The sequence below is a fragment of the Cydia strobilella genome, chromosome Z, assembly GCF_947568885.1.
Source record: "Cydia strobilella chromosome Z, ilCydStro3.1, whole genome shotgun sequence".
NCBI classification, from domain to species: domain Eukaryota; kingdom Metazoa; phylum Arthropoda; class Insecta; order Lepidoptera; family Tortricidae; genus Cydia; species Cydia strobilella.
Window position 1 is genome coordinate 55,180,214 of NC_086068.1, and position 20,897 is coordinate 55,201,110.

Here is a 20,897-nt window from a genome sequence, read left to right on the forward strand (position 1 = left end):
TTTTTATTTAAAGTGACTACATTTGTAAACAAAAACCTTAAATGTCCTCTTCGGGTTCATATTTCATATTTATTTATTGCAACCATGGTTTTATAGGTATTACAAATTCTTGGTAGTTCCACATGGACCCCGTGGGGGCATACCAATATTACATGCATACTTAGGATCTAATCTTAAATCTATGTGTATAATATAAAAGTAGGTCAATTTAGTAGTTTTTATACATATAAGCCGAATTGAATCAGATAATTGTCAGTGTATTAAATACAAAAATAATCGGGCAACTAATTATTTTAGGTGATGTCAAATTATATGGTTCACCGGTAGATGTAAAACTGAAAAAGAAAAGTCGTTTTGAAGTACTCGTACCATTAAAATACTACAAAATCACTGATCATACATGAACTGGTTGCTGTAGATTACTGTTGAATTATTTTTGTGCCTAGTTGATAACCATTAAACCTATAATTTTGTGCCAGACCTATAATTAGTGGTCAGCATGCAAAATAACCCTGGATTGAAAATTAAATTAAATTACTTTTGATTTGTACAGCCACATTTGCATGATTTACACTGGGCTGTGCATGGCCAGCTGACGCGACGACACCCACAATGCATAGTTTCGCAGCCAGATTTGCAGCCACAATGGTCCAAGAGGCTTAATTGAGACCAAATAACTAGTGGCAGGGTTGGCAGGTTCTAATTTCTCGGCCAAATCGGATTTGTTCCCTGAACGACGCCCTCCATTGACTGACAACGAAGGTGGACAAATTTGGTTTTCGTACTGGAAGAATTCGTTCAGATCAAGCTGCCTTTCTCTGGCCACTATAAAAAGATGGGAAAATAGGAGTATGTCAACTTTTAAGTTTTTGATTTTGTCAGTTGTCGGGTGTGTAACTACATATTTTAATTTTAGTATAAAGTTACCCTACATTTGTGTTATTGTTTGGCCAAACGGAACACATAAACGTAAATGAAGTTCACAAATATTTGTTTGCTTCAAAAAACGAGCTTGTGACAAGCCTGCTACCTACATCAGCTGCTCTCTATAAACATGCACTTCGAGCGGCTTACCAAGCGGGCCATATATGGGGAAACGCTATGAAACCAGAAGTTTCAATATCATGTCCATCTTCTTGGGGATGGACTGAGGAAAAAGAGAGTTGGACTCCGGAATGGTCGGCAGTTACAGCGATTTGGTCGCAATTAAGCCTCTTGGACCATTGTGGCTGCAAATCTGGCTGCGAAACTATGCGTTGTGAGTGTCGTCGCGTCAGCTTACCATGCACAGCCCAGTGTAAATCATGCAAAGGTGGCTGTACAAATCAAAAGTAAGTTAATGTAATTTTCAATCCAGAGTTATTTTGCATGCTGACTACTGATTACAGGTCTGGCACAAAATTATAGGTTTAATGGTAATCAACTAGGCACAAAAATAATTCAACAGTAAATCTACAGGCACAAAAATTATCCAACAGTAATCTACAGCAACCAGTTCATGTATGATCGGTGATTCTGTAGTATTGAAATACGAGTACTTCTCAAAACGACTTTTTTTTTCAGTTCTACATCTACCGGTGAACCCGAAGAGGACATTTAAGTTTTTTGTTTACAAATGTAGTCACTTTAAATAAAAATAATTCCTAATTTTAGATTTGTTATATTTTTTTGTAATTCAGCAGCAGGAAAAAACTTTATTCAGTTTTTATTTATTAATTTTTTTATTTATTAAAATAAATTGGGTGATTTCTTTTCATATGACACATTTCATATTAAAATCAGTGCACTTACTGCGGTTGAAGATTTCTTTTAAAGAATTTATTTGTAAGAACGTGCATAATTGAACTTAAATATTTCGTGAAGAATGAAAGGTATCGGTGTCGGGTTTTTTTGTAATACTTTTATATACTCAGTACTATATATATATTTATTAAACTATTCATGTTCCATATTTTTGTTTTATGAAATCAAGTAAAAACTATCAATCGAGTAAGAAAAAAAACTTAAGATGCCGTTTTTTGCCAATAGTATTCAGTATATGTTTTTTGAATATCTTTTTATAAGTAGTATATATAATGAGCTTTTATTTGAGATATTAAACATTAAAATCGGTCGAATAGTTTAGCTTGTAGAATTATTTGGAATATATCTTGAAGAAATTTACACTCACATTCAAACTTTCATATTTCGAGAAGTATGAGAGATATCGGTGTCGGGTTTTTTTTATAATACTTGTTATTTATTCAGTAATATATACATGCATTAAACTATTCATATTCCATACAATTTTTTTGAGAAATCAAGTAAAAACTATCAATCGAGTAATAAAAACAAACTTAAAATTCCCGTTTTTATCAAAAGTATTGAGTATATACTTTTTTAATATTTTTTTTAAAGTAATGTATATAATGCGCTTTCATTTGAGATATTAAACATTTAAATCGGTTCATTGGTTTAGCTTGTAGAATTTTTTGAAATATTTTTTAAAGAAGTGGCGCCATCTCTGTTCCTAAGGGGTGAAACTGCCGCTGCTGCGGGTCAAATCGCTCAGTTTGGTCCCTACTATCACTGTGCAGAGCGGCTTGCTTTTATCATGAAGTGCAGCATTTTGTTCATAACAAGTATGACTATTAGTTTTGCAGTCGTTTAAATTAGTATTAACCTCACAGTCGCACACGAGTCAAAACTTGCCAAGAAAATCAATCTTAGAACTTGACTCAGTGTTTATAATTTTGTTACGATGTCGAATATAGCCTTCCAGTCTTTACTTGTATTGCTGTAGTAAGTAGCAAAACTAATTCAGCAGCTCTCCAAGAAAATCATCGTGGTCACCGGGGACCGTAGGGCTGGCTCGTTCCTCGCCAACCGGATCAGCATAGCTATCCAAAGGGGGAACGCAGCCAGCCTTATGGGAACTCTTTCGCAGGGATCGGACCTGGGTGATCTAGCCTAATATACCTATACATATTGGTATAGGTCACCCATTTTATGTTTTTTTTTTAGGTATTAGTTTTAGTTTTGGAGGTAGATTTAATTTTAGGTTACTTTTTATTCTAAGTTTGTTATTAATTATGTTTTTAAAACAAATCGAACACATATATGGAACAGTAATAGTTATTTGTTATACAAGGGTGCAAAGTTGTATTTTACTCGCGAGTGTAGAATAAAAACACGAGAAGTAAAATACATTTGCACCCGTGTGTAACACAAAACTTTTCACCTCACTATAGCGAGGAAACTGCAACATCCACAGGCGTTAGATCATCTTCATCACTGGAATCACTCATTTTTTTACGATATTATAACAAAAAACTCAGGAAATTGTGTATTTTTACGTGAGGAGTTTTTAAGTAAAAGTTTTGTTGACAATGTTGACATTTCTGACGTATGAAATGTCAATGATTCGTTTTGAAATTGCATTGACCCAACTCGTGCGTTCCGAATTATATTTAACATCATTATTAAAAAACAAACGTTTTTTATGGAACTTTAAGGTTTATGACATAAAAGCAGTAAATAAAGCTAAATTTGGTATTTTTTATTACATTCTCAAACCATTCATTTAATGATAATTAATATCGAACGAACCATTATTATGAGCGTTTTACGTTTTGTTGTCTGTCAAGCTACTTAAACACGCTCCATCCAAGGTCAAATTACTTTCCCTACTAGTGGATAAAATTGCGTTTTTCCCGCTTGTTTTAAAGGATAACGAAAACTTTTTGAGCTAGTGAGGGGAAAATATTTTTGCAGCAAATTTTAGAAATATTTGTTTTACAATTATACGGTCCGAGCTTTTTTGAGTCACTAATTACTCGATTCACGAATTGCTCGACTTTCTCGTAAGATACCAGTAGAGTAAAGTTCTTCTAATTTATAATAAGTAACTCGACTAGTTTCAAATGTTAAATATATCTTTTCAACCGTCGGTAAAGCGTATGACACATTATCCTTTGATTGAATTGCAAGCTTCCATAGACAACTTAAACCACTGACCACTAAGGCACATTAGGCGCTGTTTGCCACCGGCTTTGAAAATGTACAGTATTGCCATCTGGTCGATCGTTTTGTTAACAGTTACTTTAATTACAAACAAATAAAAAAAATGAGTACGTAAAACTGGTAACCCGAACAATTTTTACGATACTCAAACATGCAATCACATATTAGCGAAGAATAATCAATGTTCATGTTGCATAAATTGCACAATTGACAAGCAGATTAATACGCGCAGTTAATGTTTTATTAATGACGTCGATTTGAACACGTAATAATTATGCATATGACCGCATTTTCTTTAGAGCAGTCAAAACAGTAAGTGCACTAATTATAGGAATTTGATTCTCGATCAGATGTCGCTACTACCTTTGGCCTACTCTCGTATAGAGGGCGTTGACGGTTTCATTTTAACGCATATCAGTGAAAGAACATGGGTCAAAATAATAAAAATAATTAATGCAAATAAAAAAAAACATGTATCCATATTTAAATACATTTTATCGTACTTTTATAATTCTTAATTTTTGGTTTTAAAGTGTGTCGATAGATGGCAGTGAATTTACTGTGGTCACAGATTATATAATAGTTCTCTGTGGTTACAAAATTTACTATGACAGTACCGCTCTATCTTATTATATCCTCTTTGATGCTTGTTTCTGGTTTTTAAGCGACAAACGAATAGGGTAAAACCAGGTAAAACAGACTTACTTTCTTCAAGCTTCTGCATTCTTCGTCATGTCAACCGACATGGACTGCGGATATTACAAGATTTGATGATTCCGTTATGTCATTTTAACCGCTCTGTTTATGAAAAGCCATCTGTGACTGAGACTTCAATGGGAAATCCAATTGTTGAGTAAGGTTTTATCAAAGGGGCCCATGGATTACCAGTTCGTCGGACTATATCAGCCTGTCAGTTAACCGCAAGAGGCCACACACTAACAGTTCTCTGTCAGTTTTCGGCCTGACAACTAACACGAACCGATAGTGTGTGGTCGCTTGACGATTCCGGTCAGCGCCGACAGATATCGGCCGGACAGTATGTGGTCTTGTAGCGAAAACTGACGACTCTCAACCGCTTATGTGTGTAGACGTTATTGGCCTAGGACGGCAGGCCCCCCGTTAAGGCCAGAGACTGCTGGCGGAGTGGTAATCAGTGGGCCCCTTAAGTAAACTAGCCGGAACCTAACCTGAAAGGGACTGGGCCGTCCATGTAATATCAAATGATATTTCGTACATAAGTTCCCATAAGGCCCAGGCAAAGATGGCGAGATATGTATATCTGGATGGAGACCGAGAAGAAAGGTCTTTGCCCAGCAGTGGGACAGCATATAGGCTTTTAATAATAAATATATATAACCTAGCTAGCCAAGGTCTGGTACAGGTCCTTGACGTAGAACACTTACTTTTGACGCGCATCGTTTAGCATCTGCTAACTGGGGCGGTTGGTAAGAAGTAATTATGGTCAGCAACGGAATAGTTAAAGGCTTAGCTGCATGAAGCTTATGTATGTTATATTAAATAAGTAGAAATATAATAGGTATATTAACTAGTTTTATTAACTTCCTCACCAATTGCCTGAATAAAGTGGTAGACTTATAATAACAACATAGGGCGATTCGGTCGGAATGCTCGGAGCAAACTTTTTAGGTTGGTTGAGCGTGGCTGTGAATACTCAATCATTCAAATAAATTTCTTCTTTAAAAATCAACTAAATAGCTCATGTAAATAGCTCATTTTTAACGTCTCAAAAATACATGACTTGACTATAAATACAAAGGACGTTGCCCCGTGGGCCCGTACTCCATCTAGATTAAACGAGACTTTGATCTCACTTCGTTAAAAAGAAAACTTCGAGATGTTTTTATTAAAAAACCGCTCCTTTGTGTTCCGCGGATCCTACTTATAGTGCAGAGTCCGAGTAAAGTTGCGATGACCTTATTGTACTTTTATACGATATCGGTGCAATTATGGCACTGCCATACAAGCGTACTATTTACCTAATGATAATCAACACGTAATCAACTACCGTTTCTTGTAGAATCCCAAACTGTAAGACTTCTGCTGAAACAATATCTCAATCTCTCATCATGGTGTATGTGAAATAAAATAAATGTTTGTAAAACTTTTGTTACTTATAGACAAATAATTAAACTACTTACATATACACAAATATAAAAAGGATTACATTGACATACGTTAGGATACTTTAACATATGTCGAGTGGTTAAATATTGAACGAAATTTAACGTAGGTACAGAAAAAAACCGATATATATTTCACTGAATAAAATGAATACCTACGTAATAATATAGATAGACAATTAAATAAATCGAGGTAGATAATAGAATATTAAAGAACAGGAAAAATTGCATCTCAAAATATATAGGCATAAAACACATCGAAAGCTTAAAATATGACCGCTTAACCGCAGCGCACACTAGAAAGAGAGATCGAATAACGATCAATATGAATAATAAAAATGCGAATACAGGAGGTCTAAGGAGCACATTGACAAAGGATGTCGGACCATCAGTCCGCATCTGCCAACTCAATATAGAAGGCATAAGCCGATCTCAATCTGACTGTAATATATATTTTTATAACCAGTGTGTAAACGCCATACGATAAATAAATGAAATATATATGTTTTGTATTTTTTTTTCTGTTTAACACAGAGGCAGATCAAAAGGATCTGTCTCTCCGACTATAATATTTTAGTGTTCGGATGGCAAGCATTTTGCTGTTTTTTGTACATATTCTTTTGTGAGTTTTAAATTTATAAAACCCTACCGCTTGTTTATAAGCGATTTTTGTTCATATAAAATTTAAGCGAAGAAAAATTGTTTCATCAGTCTTCAAAGTAATCATGGTTTCGGGCTATTACTCAGAATAAATTATTAGATTTAACAGATAATTGTTTATTGTGTTATCATAAAATAAGTGTTTGCATTCCTGTCTGATTTAGTGCGCGGTTTTTTACGGAGAGATTAATGAATTACTTAGTTTTTCTTGGACATTCTGCTCCAAAATCAATGAACCTAACTATCTACATGAAATCCTGTCTTGATTATTGCGTTTCGTGGTTTGAACATCCTTGTTGGTCAGTCAAAGGATAGTCAAAGGATTGAATAGTAACTAGACAAATTTGAAAAGGACTGCAGTTTTAAGGTTTCGTTACTATCTATACATACCAACGAACTAAACGAACAAGTAGTCTGACTAGTGACTAGTCTGTGTCGCGTCGCTAGCGACTTAACTGTACACTGACAGTTTGTATACCTTATAACAAAACCCATAAGGTCCACCGATGGACAGTTAAGAGTGTTGCTATTTGTATTGCGCGCAATTTGACACTGCATGTCAAGTATTGTAATGCCGCACGGAGGCCGCACGGAGGTTTGACATGTATCATTTTATTTCAGCCAATCACAACTTTTTTAAATAGCGGGAAATGGTGTACATATTAGGTAATATTCAAAGCTGCGAGTGGGATATGTATATTTAGGTATGGGAAGAGAGTGATATGTGCCAGTTGTGTCAGTCATATGGACCGTTTTTCGAAATGCCAAAAATGTATTTGAGAGCTTCGTCTATATTATATTCAGTCGCTGCTACATTAAACACTGGTCCATAAAGCATAGGGAAGTATGAGACCATCTCGTATCCATCAGATCCACTAATTACGTTTTAAGCGCGTTTGCGCCACCGGCGGCTTTCACGACGGTTTGCGAAATGTTTTTTCCGAGGACGCGCCGTGATGCAACTTGCGTCTCAATGCGTGCCGGACGTTGACGTACGGATTCTCGAAATAGTGTACTTACTTAGGGAATCATGGAAAAGAACATTTTTCTTCACATTAAATCGTATAATTTCGAAAGGTTTTTTTTCTAATCAGTTACCATAATATACCAATAGCTTATAGGTTGCTTGATCGTTTGTCCTAAGCATGACTGTTTGGCCGGACAGGCCAATTTTACGACGAATGTATAATTTAAAGTAGGCAAGGCACATACATAATAATATAGGTACTTAATTCTAGAATCGGCTAGATGTGTTCAATTAGAAATAGAGGGCATAATGCAAGGTCAGAGCATTGTCTTGTAGTATCAGAAACGCTCACGTATGCACTAGATACGTACTGGATACACCGGTTTGCTATTTGAGATGTAGTTTGACATATAACAGGTACTGGTACATTCCAAATCTTTAATGTAAAACATTTCCTAGCTAAGACTTTTTTGGTGGTGTTATTTTACACAAACTCTGACCACGCTAACTTTGCACAAACTTGGCAGTAATAAATAATAAATAAATAGATGTAATATGTTAGAATCAATAAATATCCTTATAAGTTCTATACTTGACTCAGCACTTGACATGAAAACTTAGCGTTGTCCGACTCTAAGAGCCTTAAATTTCCATCTGGTGACCACAGGTGATGGCTTTATCACGTGATAAAACGTGTCACTTTTTAAACCCATGCGATTGCAGGCATTGTCATTATCACGCTGTCATATAGACAAATGCGAACATCATATCCGTAGGTAGGTATAGATAGGGTCGCTGCGTTCTTCGTCCATCTTGTTATGCCTCACCCATCTTACACGTGACGGACACCAGCGATAGACATACGAATTCCCATAATCATTGTTTCCTGTTGATCATCTTTTACTCGTACCTAGTTTCCAAGGGCGTTGTAATTGACATGCTATTCTTTAATTTTGACATTGTTTTTATTTTTTCAGGTCACTTCATAATGTCACAAAGAAGGCTACTGGTTGGCGCCATTGGTAAGTTTAACATGATTAGATGGTAGATTTCAACAACAGGTATTCCAAAATATAATACAAAGGCCACTTTTATCGTTGAATTTGTATGTTCTTTAAAATAAAAGAAATGGTTTTGTTATAATTTTAAACTAACAAGGGGACTTAATCGCGTAAAAAACTTACGTTTATTTATGAGTGAAAATCGTGTTAGTTTAAATCAATATATGGATTTGTTAGCTGTACGTCCAATACGCAATTCGTCCAAATCGTATTTCGTCTATTCGTCTACGACGCACAATATTGTCTTCGGTTACCGCGGTAGTTACTCATGAAATTAAACTATGAAAACGGTTTATAAACGAATAAATTCAATATACGCGATATAATCCGTTTTCATAGTTTTATTTGTCGTCTACTACGCAGTTCATCCATAAAATGATACGTCCTTATCGCGATTTGTCAATACGCATCAGTTCTTCCAAATCGAGATTCATCATTATATACTTATGTCATATATATGTACATATTATGTTTCGTATTGGACGTACAGCTAACAAATCACTTTTACTATTTTACCAACCACGAAATAGTCAAAAAATGGCTGTTTCATATATGTACATATTTTAGCTGATCCGATGTCGATGTTTTCTATAGGAGAGGCAAGAGGATGGCGTATAAATTCACCTTTATATTGCTAAGGGTTGAAAATATGACTGAGGATAAATAAATAAAAGTGTTGAAATATTAAATTAAAATAACACCACGCATAGATATCTCAATAATAGTTACTTATTTATATCATTATAGCCTACAAATAGACCTTACCTGGAAAATGGTTCAGTAATTTTTCTTTCAAAATTGGATTTGAGCAAGCCTCGGGAGAAATCCACAAGACAGGTTCAGGAAGTATAAATATCTAAGCAAATCCGTTGCGGTGTGAATATAAACTCCTCACTAGCGTTCAAACAACCCCACTGTCCACTCTTGGTTTTCTAAAAACGACCTAAAAGCAATGCTACATTAATTTTATTAGCGAATAATTGTAGAACGGGATATGCCCTTCTGAATTTACTGCTTGTAAGGGATCGTTGAGCCGATTATCGAATCGGTTTTCTAAACATGCAGCTACAAAATATATATTTTACTATTTGCTCGATAAATCGTAGCGAGTCAGTTTTCAGTTTTTAGAAGTAGGTACTTACAATGGTTATGTTAGGTTGTGCAAAATCAGCAATGTTATTATCAAGACAAAATATCTAAATGTAATGTGTCCATACAATGTTATGTTCTTTAAGCGTAATAAAAATAATTGGGGTGAATAATAGTGTGCAAAATTTTTGCAATAGCAGCACGGGATCCGGTGGCTGCCCCCAGTTCAGTGCCACATTAAAAAAATTCACCCTGCATGTTAAACTACAGACTATACTTTAGTCTTCTGTAGTACCTACACCTAAAGCATACGAGAGAAGTGTGCGGCGCCGACACGAGACACTTTACATATTAAAAACTTTTGCTTCATCATAAATACGGATTTTATCCAACTCTGCATATTATTTTCATAATCCGATATGCGGGATATGAACGTAGAACTTTCAGATTATTCCACTCGTATTAAATAGTTGGAAACCTTACTGTTCCGTTTAATTTAATCACAGTTTTTTTTAACAATGTTAAATTTCTATTAATTGTGGAAAATATAGCAAATGTTGCAGACTTGTTTTATTTTCGATATTGTATGTAGGTAGATATAGGTACCTACTTAGCGGAAATATTACCTACTTAGATACTTGCTTGATTTAGAGCACTGAAGCACAGCCATAAAACCGAGTGACTTTCTACCTCGGCTTCTATATAATAAAAATAAAACGTCATATAAACATATTCCCTTCAAGGTAGACGCGTTCATTTTAGTTCCAATGTCACCTTTATGGTTAGCTTTTATATTTCATACAACCTTAGAAGTGGTTGTAAAGTCGCTTAGAGACAGTTTAGTATCCCTCATAAACTGTATAAAGCAAAGATGAATTATTTCATTTCTGAAGTCTATTATACTTGAGGAGTTCCGGTCTTTGGAATAAAATTTATGCGCTAGCCTGAATTTAAAATGGCACACCAAAAATCTTTTACCTTTATGAAGCATAAAGGTAATGGCGGCCTAGCTAAGGTGATGATCGCTTGATGGACCATCATACTGGCCCACTAAGATGGGCCAGCGTGTAGAGAGGGTAATGGTGTCGGATGGCTTATGGCGCGGCGAGATGGCGATGGGATGGCCACGGTCTCGGTTTTTCATCCGCACATCAAAGTGGGCCAACGATGGTGCGTACGCATCTACACGTGGCCATTCCATAGTGCGTGCTCTCGACCATCGCATGGCCATCTCGCTGGCCCAGCGCTGGGCCATCGTGTACAGGAGCCATAACCATCGCATGGTCATCTCGCTGGTCCAGCGCTGGGCCATCGTGTATAAGGGCCATAAAAAGCTATGTGTGTTTTAAAAACGCTTGTTAATGCGGGGTTTACTAGAGGTAGTCTGTGTGGCACACTTTTCGAGATTTTAAACGTTTCCTCTAAGCTTGCTAGTAACTCGTTCTCCCTTAAAGGCACTGTTACATCAAATGACGGATTTTGTCCATTCATAGGTACAGTTAACACTAGAAATAGGAACGATTTTCCAAAAATATATCCAATAACACTTACTATTTACATTGTTAAACGACCGGTCTGGCCTAGTGGGTAGTGACTCTGCCTGCGAAGCCGATGGTCCTGGGTTCGAATCCCGGTAAGAGCATTATTTGTGTGGTGAACACAAATATTTGTTCCTGAGTCATGGGTGTTTTCTATGTATACAAGTATGTATTTATCTATATAAATATGTATATCGTCGCCTAGCACCCTTAGTACAAGTTTCTTAGTTTGGGGCTAGGTTGATCTGTGTAAGATGTCCCCTAATAAAATGAAATAAAGTTATTAGGTATTTTCCTTATGCCGTTATGAAGATCCTGGGAGGACTGATATGACTGATATGATGATGATGAGTTCCGGGGGTTCCTAATAAATCCAAAAACCTAATCCATTGAGTTGCCTATAAAATGTCATAGATTTATTTGGGTCTAACACCAAACTGTGTTCACGCCTTTCCTGTAGACATACCCAAAAGCAAAGATATATATAACTCCGTCTTATTATATCCTCTTTGCCAAAAGTGAAGGGCTATTAAGGTTAATTATCTTATTTAACCCTATCCACATGAAAAGGTACTCCTTTTATTTGGACAAGTATGATAAAATCATTACCTACGTGCCCACAAGCTGTTTACTATTGTCCACAGGAGAGAAAACTGTACAGTTCGGACCATGACGAACACACAAGTTTTCTTTCCTTGTGTATAATCATTGTGGTTTTAATTTTTAATAATATTTTGTAAAAGATGTGTAAGAAAGTTATTCCTAAAAAAATATCAACGTATTTTCTATCAATATCTCAATGTATACGTATTACTATGCTTGCAATATTTAAGTGACAGAGAGAGAGAGAGTGGTTTTGATATATATCTACGTAAGTACCTACATATTTTTTTATATTCTCGGTAGACGCACAGGACACAGGCCTTAAGAAACGTTACACCTACGTACCCATCATCGGCACATTGTAAAAGAACAATGCAATGTGAACAAACGGTGGCCTTTAGATAATTAATCTGGACGGCGGCATGCGGGATGGAAGCAGCCAGAAAATAAACTGCGTGTGCCATGACAATGCCGATAAGATGTTTTATAATACCTATTGTGCGTTGTCATAGATATTTCTATTTAATTTATCATTTTGCACAAATTAAGTACGTAGACTGAATTACTGATATTTGTGTAATATCAATGACGGCCTTCTAGTTAACATCTTCACGGTGATAACGCCTCTCTGGCTACCGACAATACGTTTTGCATGAAAAAGACAATGAAATCAATTATTTGTTGAATTTTTTTTGTTCCACTCAGTCAATATGCAGATTCCTGCCAAAAATGTATTAGAGAAAAAAACAATGATATAATTCTTAAATTGTTTCTTTTTTTAACTAAAGTAGGCAAATCCTGTAAGTAGGTACAGATGTAAGTTTTTGTTTCGCTCATTTAGTTGTTATTACCAAAGATAGATATAACTCCGTAATAGATGGATACAGTCTAAGGAAAAAACGTGCCTCGAAAATCAAGAAAATTTGATTCTCGTTCAGAGGGCGCTACTAGTTTTGGCCTACAGTCGTATAGATGGCGTTGACGGTTTCGTTTGTTATTTAACAATTTTAACGCATATCAGTGAAAGAACATGGGTCAAAATCATTAAAATAAATTAATGCAAATAAAAAAAATCATTTATCTATATTTAAATACATTTTATCGTATTTTTACAAATCTTCAATTTTAGTTTTAAAGTGTGTCGACAGATGGCAGTGAATTTACTGGGGTTACAAAATTTACTATGACAGTACCGCTCTAGTATAAGTTACTCTATGGTAATATCAATGACGGCCTTCTAGTTAACATCTTCACGGTGATAACGCCCTTCTGGCTACCGACAATACGTTTTGCATGAAAAAGACAATGAAATCAATTATTTATGTTGTAATTTTTTGTTCCACTCAGTCAATATCAATATGAAGATTCCTGCCAAAAATGCACTAGAGAAAAAAACAATGAAATAATTCTTAAATTGTTTCTTTTTTTAACTAAAGTAGGCAAATCCTGTAAGTAGGTACAGATGTAAGTTTTTGTTTCGCTCATTTAGTTGTTATTACTATAGAGGCGACGTACCAAACATTGAAATTGTCGCAATTACAACCTGTACCACGCGACCAAAACGTTGCGAGATTCACGTTCCGCTTCTATGGTTTGATGCCAAAACGGCAGCAACTCATGGCGCAAAATACTGGTTCTCTGTGCCGATTGTATACGCTAGTAATGTTCAATGGTTTTGCTTGGAGTGTTTATGCATGGAACCGTCCTTTTGCGAGGGACGCAGTAAGTGAGAGGTTAATCCAAACATATTTAAGTATTCATAAAGTACCTAATTAAGCTGAGTTAAGGCGCACCGAGCTTGATCACTAAGCACATTTTTTTTATTTTATTATAAACTGATCGGCGATTGGCCCTAGTCTCACCTGATGGAAAGTGAAGACAGGGCCTAAGATGGAGCTCACCGGTTCAGTAACAGCCTATTCACTCTAGTTTTAAAGAGACCAAGGTCATATTGATCAGGGAATACAGATGGCGGGAGCGCATTCCATTCCTTAGCCGTCCGTACCAAAAAGGAGGAGGCAAAACGTTTCGTCCGAACGAATGGAATGTGGACCACGAACGGGTGCATTCGCTCCCCGCGCCTGGATGTCCGATGATGGAAAGGGGAAGGTGGGATCAGGTCGTGTAGTTCCTGTGCGCACTCCCCGAAATGTATCCGATAGAACACCGATAGGTAAGCGACTCGACGGCGATGCTGAAGGCTCTGTATCCTTGACTTGACAGATGGGTCATCGCCAAAGAGTCTATGAGCCCGGCGCTCTATTGAGTCCAGGGCCGCCAGCTGATATTTGGAAGAACCGTCCCATAGGTGGGAGCAGTATTCCACGCACGAGCGTACCTGTGCTTGGTATAGGGAGAGAAGCTAATTCGGCGTGAAATACCGCTTCACCTTAAATAGGACACCAAGTTTTTTGGCAGCAGTTTTAGCCCTAGACTCAATAGTCGACCCGAAGTTTAAGTTTGATTTTAAACTTAGTATAGTAGTCTCTATTATTTACGCAAATTTTAATTTGCTTCCCTGTCACACGAATCCACGTCGCAGCAGTAATGCCGCCACAGTAATGCAGCTATAGTTACCGTTCGAATGTCACCTTATCTTTATCATACCAAAGACCTATGTAACTCCGTATAAGATGTACAGTTTAAATCAAGAAAATTTTATTCTAAGATAGATGGCGCCTATACCTTTTACATTTAAATACAAATAAAAAAATCATTTATCCATATATATATATATATATAAGTTTTGTGATATTTTTATACATTTTCATTTAAGTTTTAATCGTGTGTCGATAAATTTACTGTGACTACAAAATTTACTATGATAATAACCCTCTATCCTATATAATATTCTCTTTGATGTTACGCATCTTGTTGGCAAATCTTATGTATAATGCCGTAATGCCCCACAGTCCTCACGAGACTTAGTGTGAGGGCTATTGTTTGCTCTATATAGAAGCTGTTTTACATATTTTACAAGTCATGTTTTACTTAATAATGTTTTATATCAATTTGGAAAATAAATATTTTTAAGTTATTTTTGAGTTAGAATCATCTCAGTGACTATTCTTCAACGTTGAATAAATAAAAAATAACAAAATAATAATAATTCTTTCATTAGTTATTGGTCGCATGTGGTATTAAGTGGTCCAACTCTGGGTAAGTTAGACCACTTAATACCTGAGCAAGTTAATCCCCCTAACTAAATAGATAGTTAAATTTAAATCCCTAATATAATTCGTCTCATAATTAATTACTCTATCATAATAACCATTTAAATTAAATACGAGTTTAAAATAATTACTATAATTGCTAGTCACATTTGGGAGCGCTATTTGCGTAAATTCAAATGAGTATTTGAATTGCGATATTTGGAATGTTAAACAATAATATACCAGTATCTATGCATCGGTAATATTAATAAGGCAGCCTTGAGTCACGTTTAGTTTTTTATTACTTACTAATCTTACTATATAATGTACTCATATATTTAAATAACAACATTTACCCGTGATTTCGTGCGCGTAGGCGTTGTAAACTTTCATCCCAATTTTATACAGGGTGGCAAAAAAATTAGTGCATTCGTGTTGCCAGGGAGGTTTTGAGATTATACATTTTTTTTTAAATCCCCTCCCATAGAAAATGGACCAGACAAAATCTATGAAACAGTCAAAATTTTTTTCGTGATTTCGGGGTTGGTCCCATAGTAAAGGTTGCTCAGTATAATCCCAAAACCTCCCTGGTCAAAGGACTTCCTCTCACGCGCGACAGGGTTTGAGTTATAGTCTCCACGCTGGCCCGATGTGAGTTGGAGACTTCACATACAACTTTGAATTACCTAGTTGATGTATGACTTGTATGAGCCTTTGGATTGTATTTCAAAAAATCATTAGTGGAGCTCTATAGCGTTTAAAGGATATGTTTTATATTTCTAAGGGCCACTTGAACCATCCCACTAACCCGGGGTTAACCGGTTAAACCTGGAGTTACCATGGTTACCAGTACAATTTGAGGTTAACCGTTTAACCCCGGCACAGAATAAGTAATTAGTATTATCATACAGAACGGCCACGCACCATTCGAATTACCTCGCCCAGTGACAGCAGATTGACGACCTTTTGCCGACCGCTCAGTACTGTTTTTAAGCAACTTACTCACACTATGACGCATGCCGCGTGTACAGACGTGCCGTTCACACATAGAAACGCAAGTGATTTTTTATGTATAGCGTCTCCGCCGTGTGACCCCGGGTTAGTGAGATGGTGCAGTGGCACTAAGTTCTTTACCAGTTAGGACAGTGGACTTAACTGAGCATTGGTGGACCTTGGGGCCTAGAATTATCCAATCGTAACTTAAATAATGTATGGAAATAGTCACGTGCCATTTCGTAGCATGTGGCACTCCATACATTTTTTATTTTCGTTTGGCGTTTGTTGGCTAGGTCCCATACCTTCGACAATAATCAGTTAACAGTGTGGATGATGGGGTATATATAACGAAACTGTTTTATGTAAAATGTGATATTACATACATACATAGGATACACGCGCAAACAAGTGGGGCTTCGATTCAAATTCGATTCCTTGATGCTCACGCGTATCCATTTCAAGGTAAGAAATGTATAGATTATATGCTACGAGTATGATAGTATAATCCCGCATAAAATGCCGCTCGAAGTTTTTAGTGCCGATCTCTTCTCAGGTCTGAGGTTAGTTAGATTAGATAGTTTTTCTGGGCATTTTCCGTAAATCGACATTCACCGAGTCAGAGGTAAGCGCATTAATATTAAGCGCCACTTGCAAATTGTAAAGGGGTGTAAGGGTTATAAAGCCAAATTTTCTGGTTGAACCTTAATCCGCATATACTCGTTGGGGTAGGTGTACCTTTTCTATTAACCTTTCATAAAATAACATAAAATAAACTAGCGACCCCCCCGGCGTCGCACGGGTAGTTCATCCAATTTATACAAAACCATAACAAATTATACACCTAAACCATCCTCAAGCATAACTCTATTTATAGGTGAAAACCGCATGAAAATCCGTTCAGTAAGTTTTATATCTGAGTCTAGTTTTTTTATAGTTTTTTATTGATGTGTGTGGTGGTCAAAAATCTGTGGTATCAAACTTCAGTTGTGCTGTGACTAAAACTTCGGTCATCAAGATCCTTATCAAGTAATATTTACGTATATATATATATATATATACGTTACGTATATGCAAAGGATACTTGTATGGAAACTCCCAAATAAATAATTTTAAATACAAGCTTGCCGACTGTATATTTTATGAATATTACTGCAGATGAGGCAATCGTGAGAAGTCATATTGTTACGTACGTACTTTCTCTAAATGATGACATATGACGAAAACGAAACAATGACGGAAATTGTTACAACACTTTCACCTTTCGTGACATATGTGCATGGTGATGCAGGCATCAGCAATTAGACATTGTTTGCGAAAATCATATATAGGTAGAAAGCCAATATGTGACATAGAAGTGATATCTCAGTCATCTAAATTCTAAATCATTTTTGGGAGTAATGGAATCCTTTGTTGTGTCCCACGTCCCACTGCTTATCATCATCTTCCTCACGTTGTCCCGGCATTTTGCCACGGCTCCATGGGAGCCTGGGGTCCGCTTGGCAACTAATCCCAAGAATTGGCGTAGGCACTAGTTTTTACGAAAGCGACTGCCATCTGACCGTCCAACCCAGGGGGGAAACTAGGCTTTGTCGGGATTAGTCCGGTTTCCTCACGATGTTTTCCTTCACCGAAAAGCGACTGGTAAATATCAAATGATATTACGTACATAAGTTCCGAAAAACTCATTGGTACGAGCCGGGGTTTGAACCCACGACCTCCGGATTGCAAGTAGCACGCTCTTACCGCTAGGCCACCAGCGCTCTGCCACGTCCCACTGCTTATCTTAAAAAAATATTGACATTCTCACAATTAATCTTTTTAACTTTTTCACTAACCCCCTAATAAAGTGGCTCCTATAATGTTTAAGTCATTTATCTACATTACATGCCCGTCTTTGGGTCACAGTTACATAGGTACGAGTAACATGTGTCCCAAATTTTATTTTAATTGGTCCAGTAGGTACTTTCGGAGCAAATATGCTATGATTGCTGTGACCGACGAATAGACAGACAAACAGATAGACCACGAGTGACCCTATAATTCCGTTTTTTTCCTTTTGAGGTACGGAAGCCTGAAAAGTAAACATTTCGCTAGCAGACGAGTGGTGTGACTTTCAAAGAAAAGGTCGTATCAAGTTTCATTACTCTCATTATCTGTACTATTTTCCGGGGTGTTACTCTTTATCAATATTATCATGTACCTTTTTGGGCCTCAATAACGCTTTTGTGCCTATGCTGATAAATTCAACTTCATTCTTGTAGTAAGGTTTTTATTTGTTCGTTATACCAATGATGTTCTCATTTCGGATATGACAGGTTGGAATGGGCCTAGGGATTCTTCTTACAGGAAAATATTTATAGAGGAAAACTTGATACTTTCGCCATAAATATATGTAGTGTATCGGATGCACTAAGTGGCGTGTTATATTGTCCTATTCAAATAAACTTCATCTGAAGCGCGGAACTTAAAGTTCTGGCATTGAATTTAGTTTGCGAGGCGCTGACAGTGCTTCAAGCAGTAGCTAAACTAGTATGATCGGCTTAAGTGTAAAGCCACTAAGAAAAAAGATCTTAAGCGATTTTGTCTTTCAATTGAATGACAAGTAAGTACCTTATCCAAACTTCCACTTGCATATTTGCAATATTAATAAGATTAAGCCTCACAAGAACTTAGCCACCGCCATAAATTACGCTCTCTTTTTAATTAAAACTACTTACTCACTTTAAAAAAAAACAATACAAGACACATCCTATGGCGCTAATCATAAACGCGCTACAACCTACAACCTCAATTAGCTATTCATCGTTTGTCTTTACCTGTCATTTTGGCTTTTGTATTTATTTTGTAACAAGGGGTTAAATTAAAATATAAATTAACTAACGGAGGCAATTTAACTTTTATATAATATAGATGCTATAATATGGGGGCTAGGATCTAAAAGGCTTACCTATACCGGGTGGGGCTTATAACATAAGCAAAAATTAAACGGTAGGCTGTACTCCTCACATTGACCAACATTTTTACAGCGACTTTAAAAATAACGCGTTTTGATTTTAAGTACACTTTTAAGTTTATTCTAAGACGCAATGTATTGCGAATTTTTTCATGTTTAAAGCGTGACAAGCAACGTCAATTACAACGATAATGGCGTACATTGAAGACAATATTTAATTTGTATGAAAAATAAGAAATCTAAAGGCTTTTTAGTTATTGAAGAAAAGTGTCATAGCTTGAGGAGTACAAACTATGTTTTAATTATTTGCTCGTGTTACAGGGCTCACCCGGTATAAAATGTGCTTTTCACTTCTCAGTCAAGACACAGGGGTACAAAGGGGTTACACCCCTGAACACCCTCAACCCGGGCGTAGGCGTTGGCACGCTCGACGTGATGTCATAAAACATGAATATTTATTATCAAAAGCAAGTCTTAGTAATTTTCCAATAATCAATACCTACTGTGACTTCAGTGAAGGGTTGCGGTTCGAGCCCTGTAACTGAGTCACGTTGATTGCTGCTAATACAGGATGGCCCGAAAACACGTTGCCAAAAAATATAGGAATATTTTTCTTACTTACTCGGCGCTGTAAGTTCAGGACTTTCTCTCACTCTCACCGAGCCCATTCATCATTGTCCATCGCGGAATTCGCGGATATCATTCTATTGGCCTCTTGGCTAAAGTTTGATTTTTACGTTAACTTAGAAGTTTGATTTTTCCTCAGCTTCAAGGGACCGTAGACCTGAGTATATGATAAAAATGCGGTGTGTAGTAGATTAGATAGGTTCGTCTTTGCATTAAGAAAATTAAGATATACTGTTAACTTTGAGGCAGCTGTCACAGCCTATCACGGCGTGGTATCGTCAGTGCTAAATTATGGGCTATTACTGTGGGGAAATTCGGTAGATGTCGAAAGAGCATTTCTATTGCAGAAAAAATGTGTCCGTGCAATAATGAGAGCCTGGGTGACTGATAGCTGCCGACCACTATTTCAGAAATTAAAAATATTACCGCTGCCTATTAAAAAAGCATGTTTACTTGTAAAAAACCGTCCAGATTTGTTTAAAAATGAGATCTGAATTCTTCTGAAGCCAGAGAACTGAATACCAAAATCTTCTTTATCAACCCCGGTGTAACTTGGATATATATAAGAGGAATGCGTACAATATGCGTACAATTTGCCCAACAGTATAAAACAACTAAACGCTATGGAATACAAAAAAAAAACTATAACTAGTTTTCTGTTAGAGCACTGTTTCTATAGCGTGAAGGAATATTTGGAATGTAATTTGCAGTAGTACCTAAGAATTAATGGTTGAAAAATGTATTCTTATTATTAATTAATTAATATAATTTTAAGCGACTGAATACTGTACACCATATTTTAACAAAACGACACCTGTATTTTAGAATTAAGTATTCTTGCAAATAAAGGATATTTATCTTTATCTTATCTTTAAGGGTCGAGATAAAGGGTCTTGACAGACGGACGGACGGATAGACAACAAAGAGATCCTATAAGGGTTCCGTTTTTACCTTTTGAGGTACGGAAGCCTAAAAAAATAAACATGTTAGATTTGGAAAAAATGTGGATATCTAAGGGATTTGCATATTTATAAGATACCTACATATATTTTTTAATTTTAATTGGGCACTGGAATGTATGGTTAAAAATTATTCGCTATATTTGATC

At 36.3% G+C, this 20,897-nt stretch overlaps 2 protein-coding genes across 2 annotated transcripts in view; both read left to right on the top strand.

Moving 5' to 3' along the window:
* The window catches only part of LOC134755207 (uncharacterized), a 417,347-nt gene that overhangs the window by 214,840 nt on the left and 181,610 nt on the right, over window positions 1-20,897 (top strand). The gene's annotated exons all lie outside the window — the stretch shown is intronic.
* LOC134755237 (protein obstructor-E-like) overlaps window positions 1-20,897 on the top strand; it is a 57,142-nt gene that overhangs the window by 15,853 nt on the left and 20,392 nt on the right. The window contains exon 2 of the mRNA XM_063691759.1: window positions 8,748-8,792. Coding sequence (XP_063547829.1) covers window positions 8,759-8,792 — 34 coding nt within the window. The 5' untranslated portion in view covers window positions 8,748-8,758. The remainder of the gene's footprint in view (window positions 1-8,747; window positions 8,793-20,897) is intronic.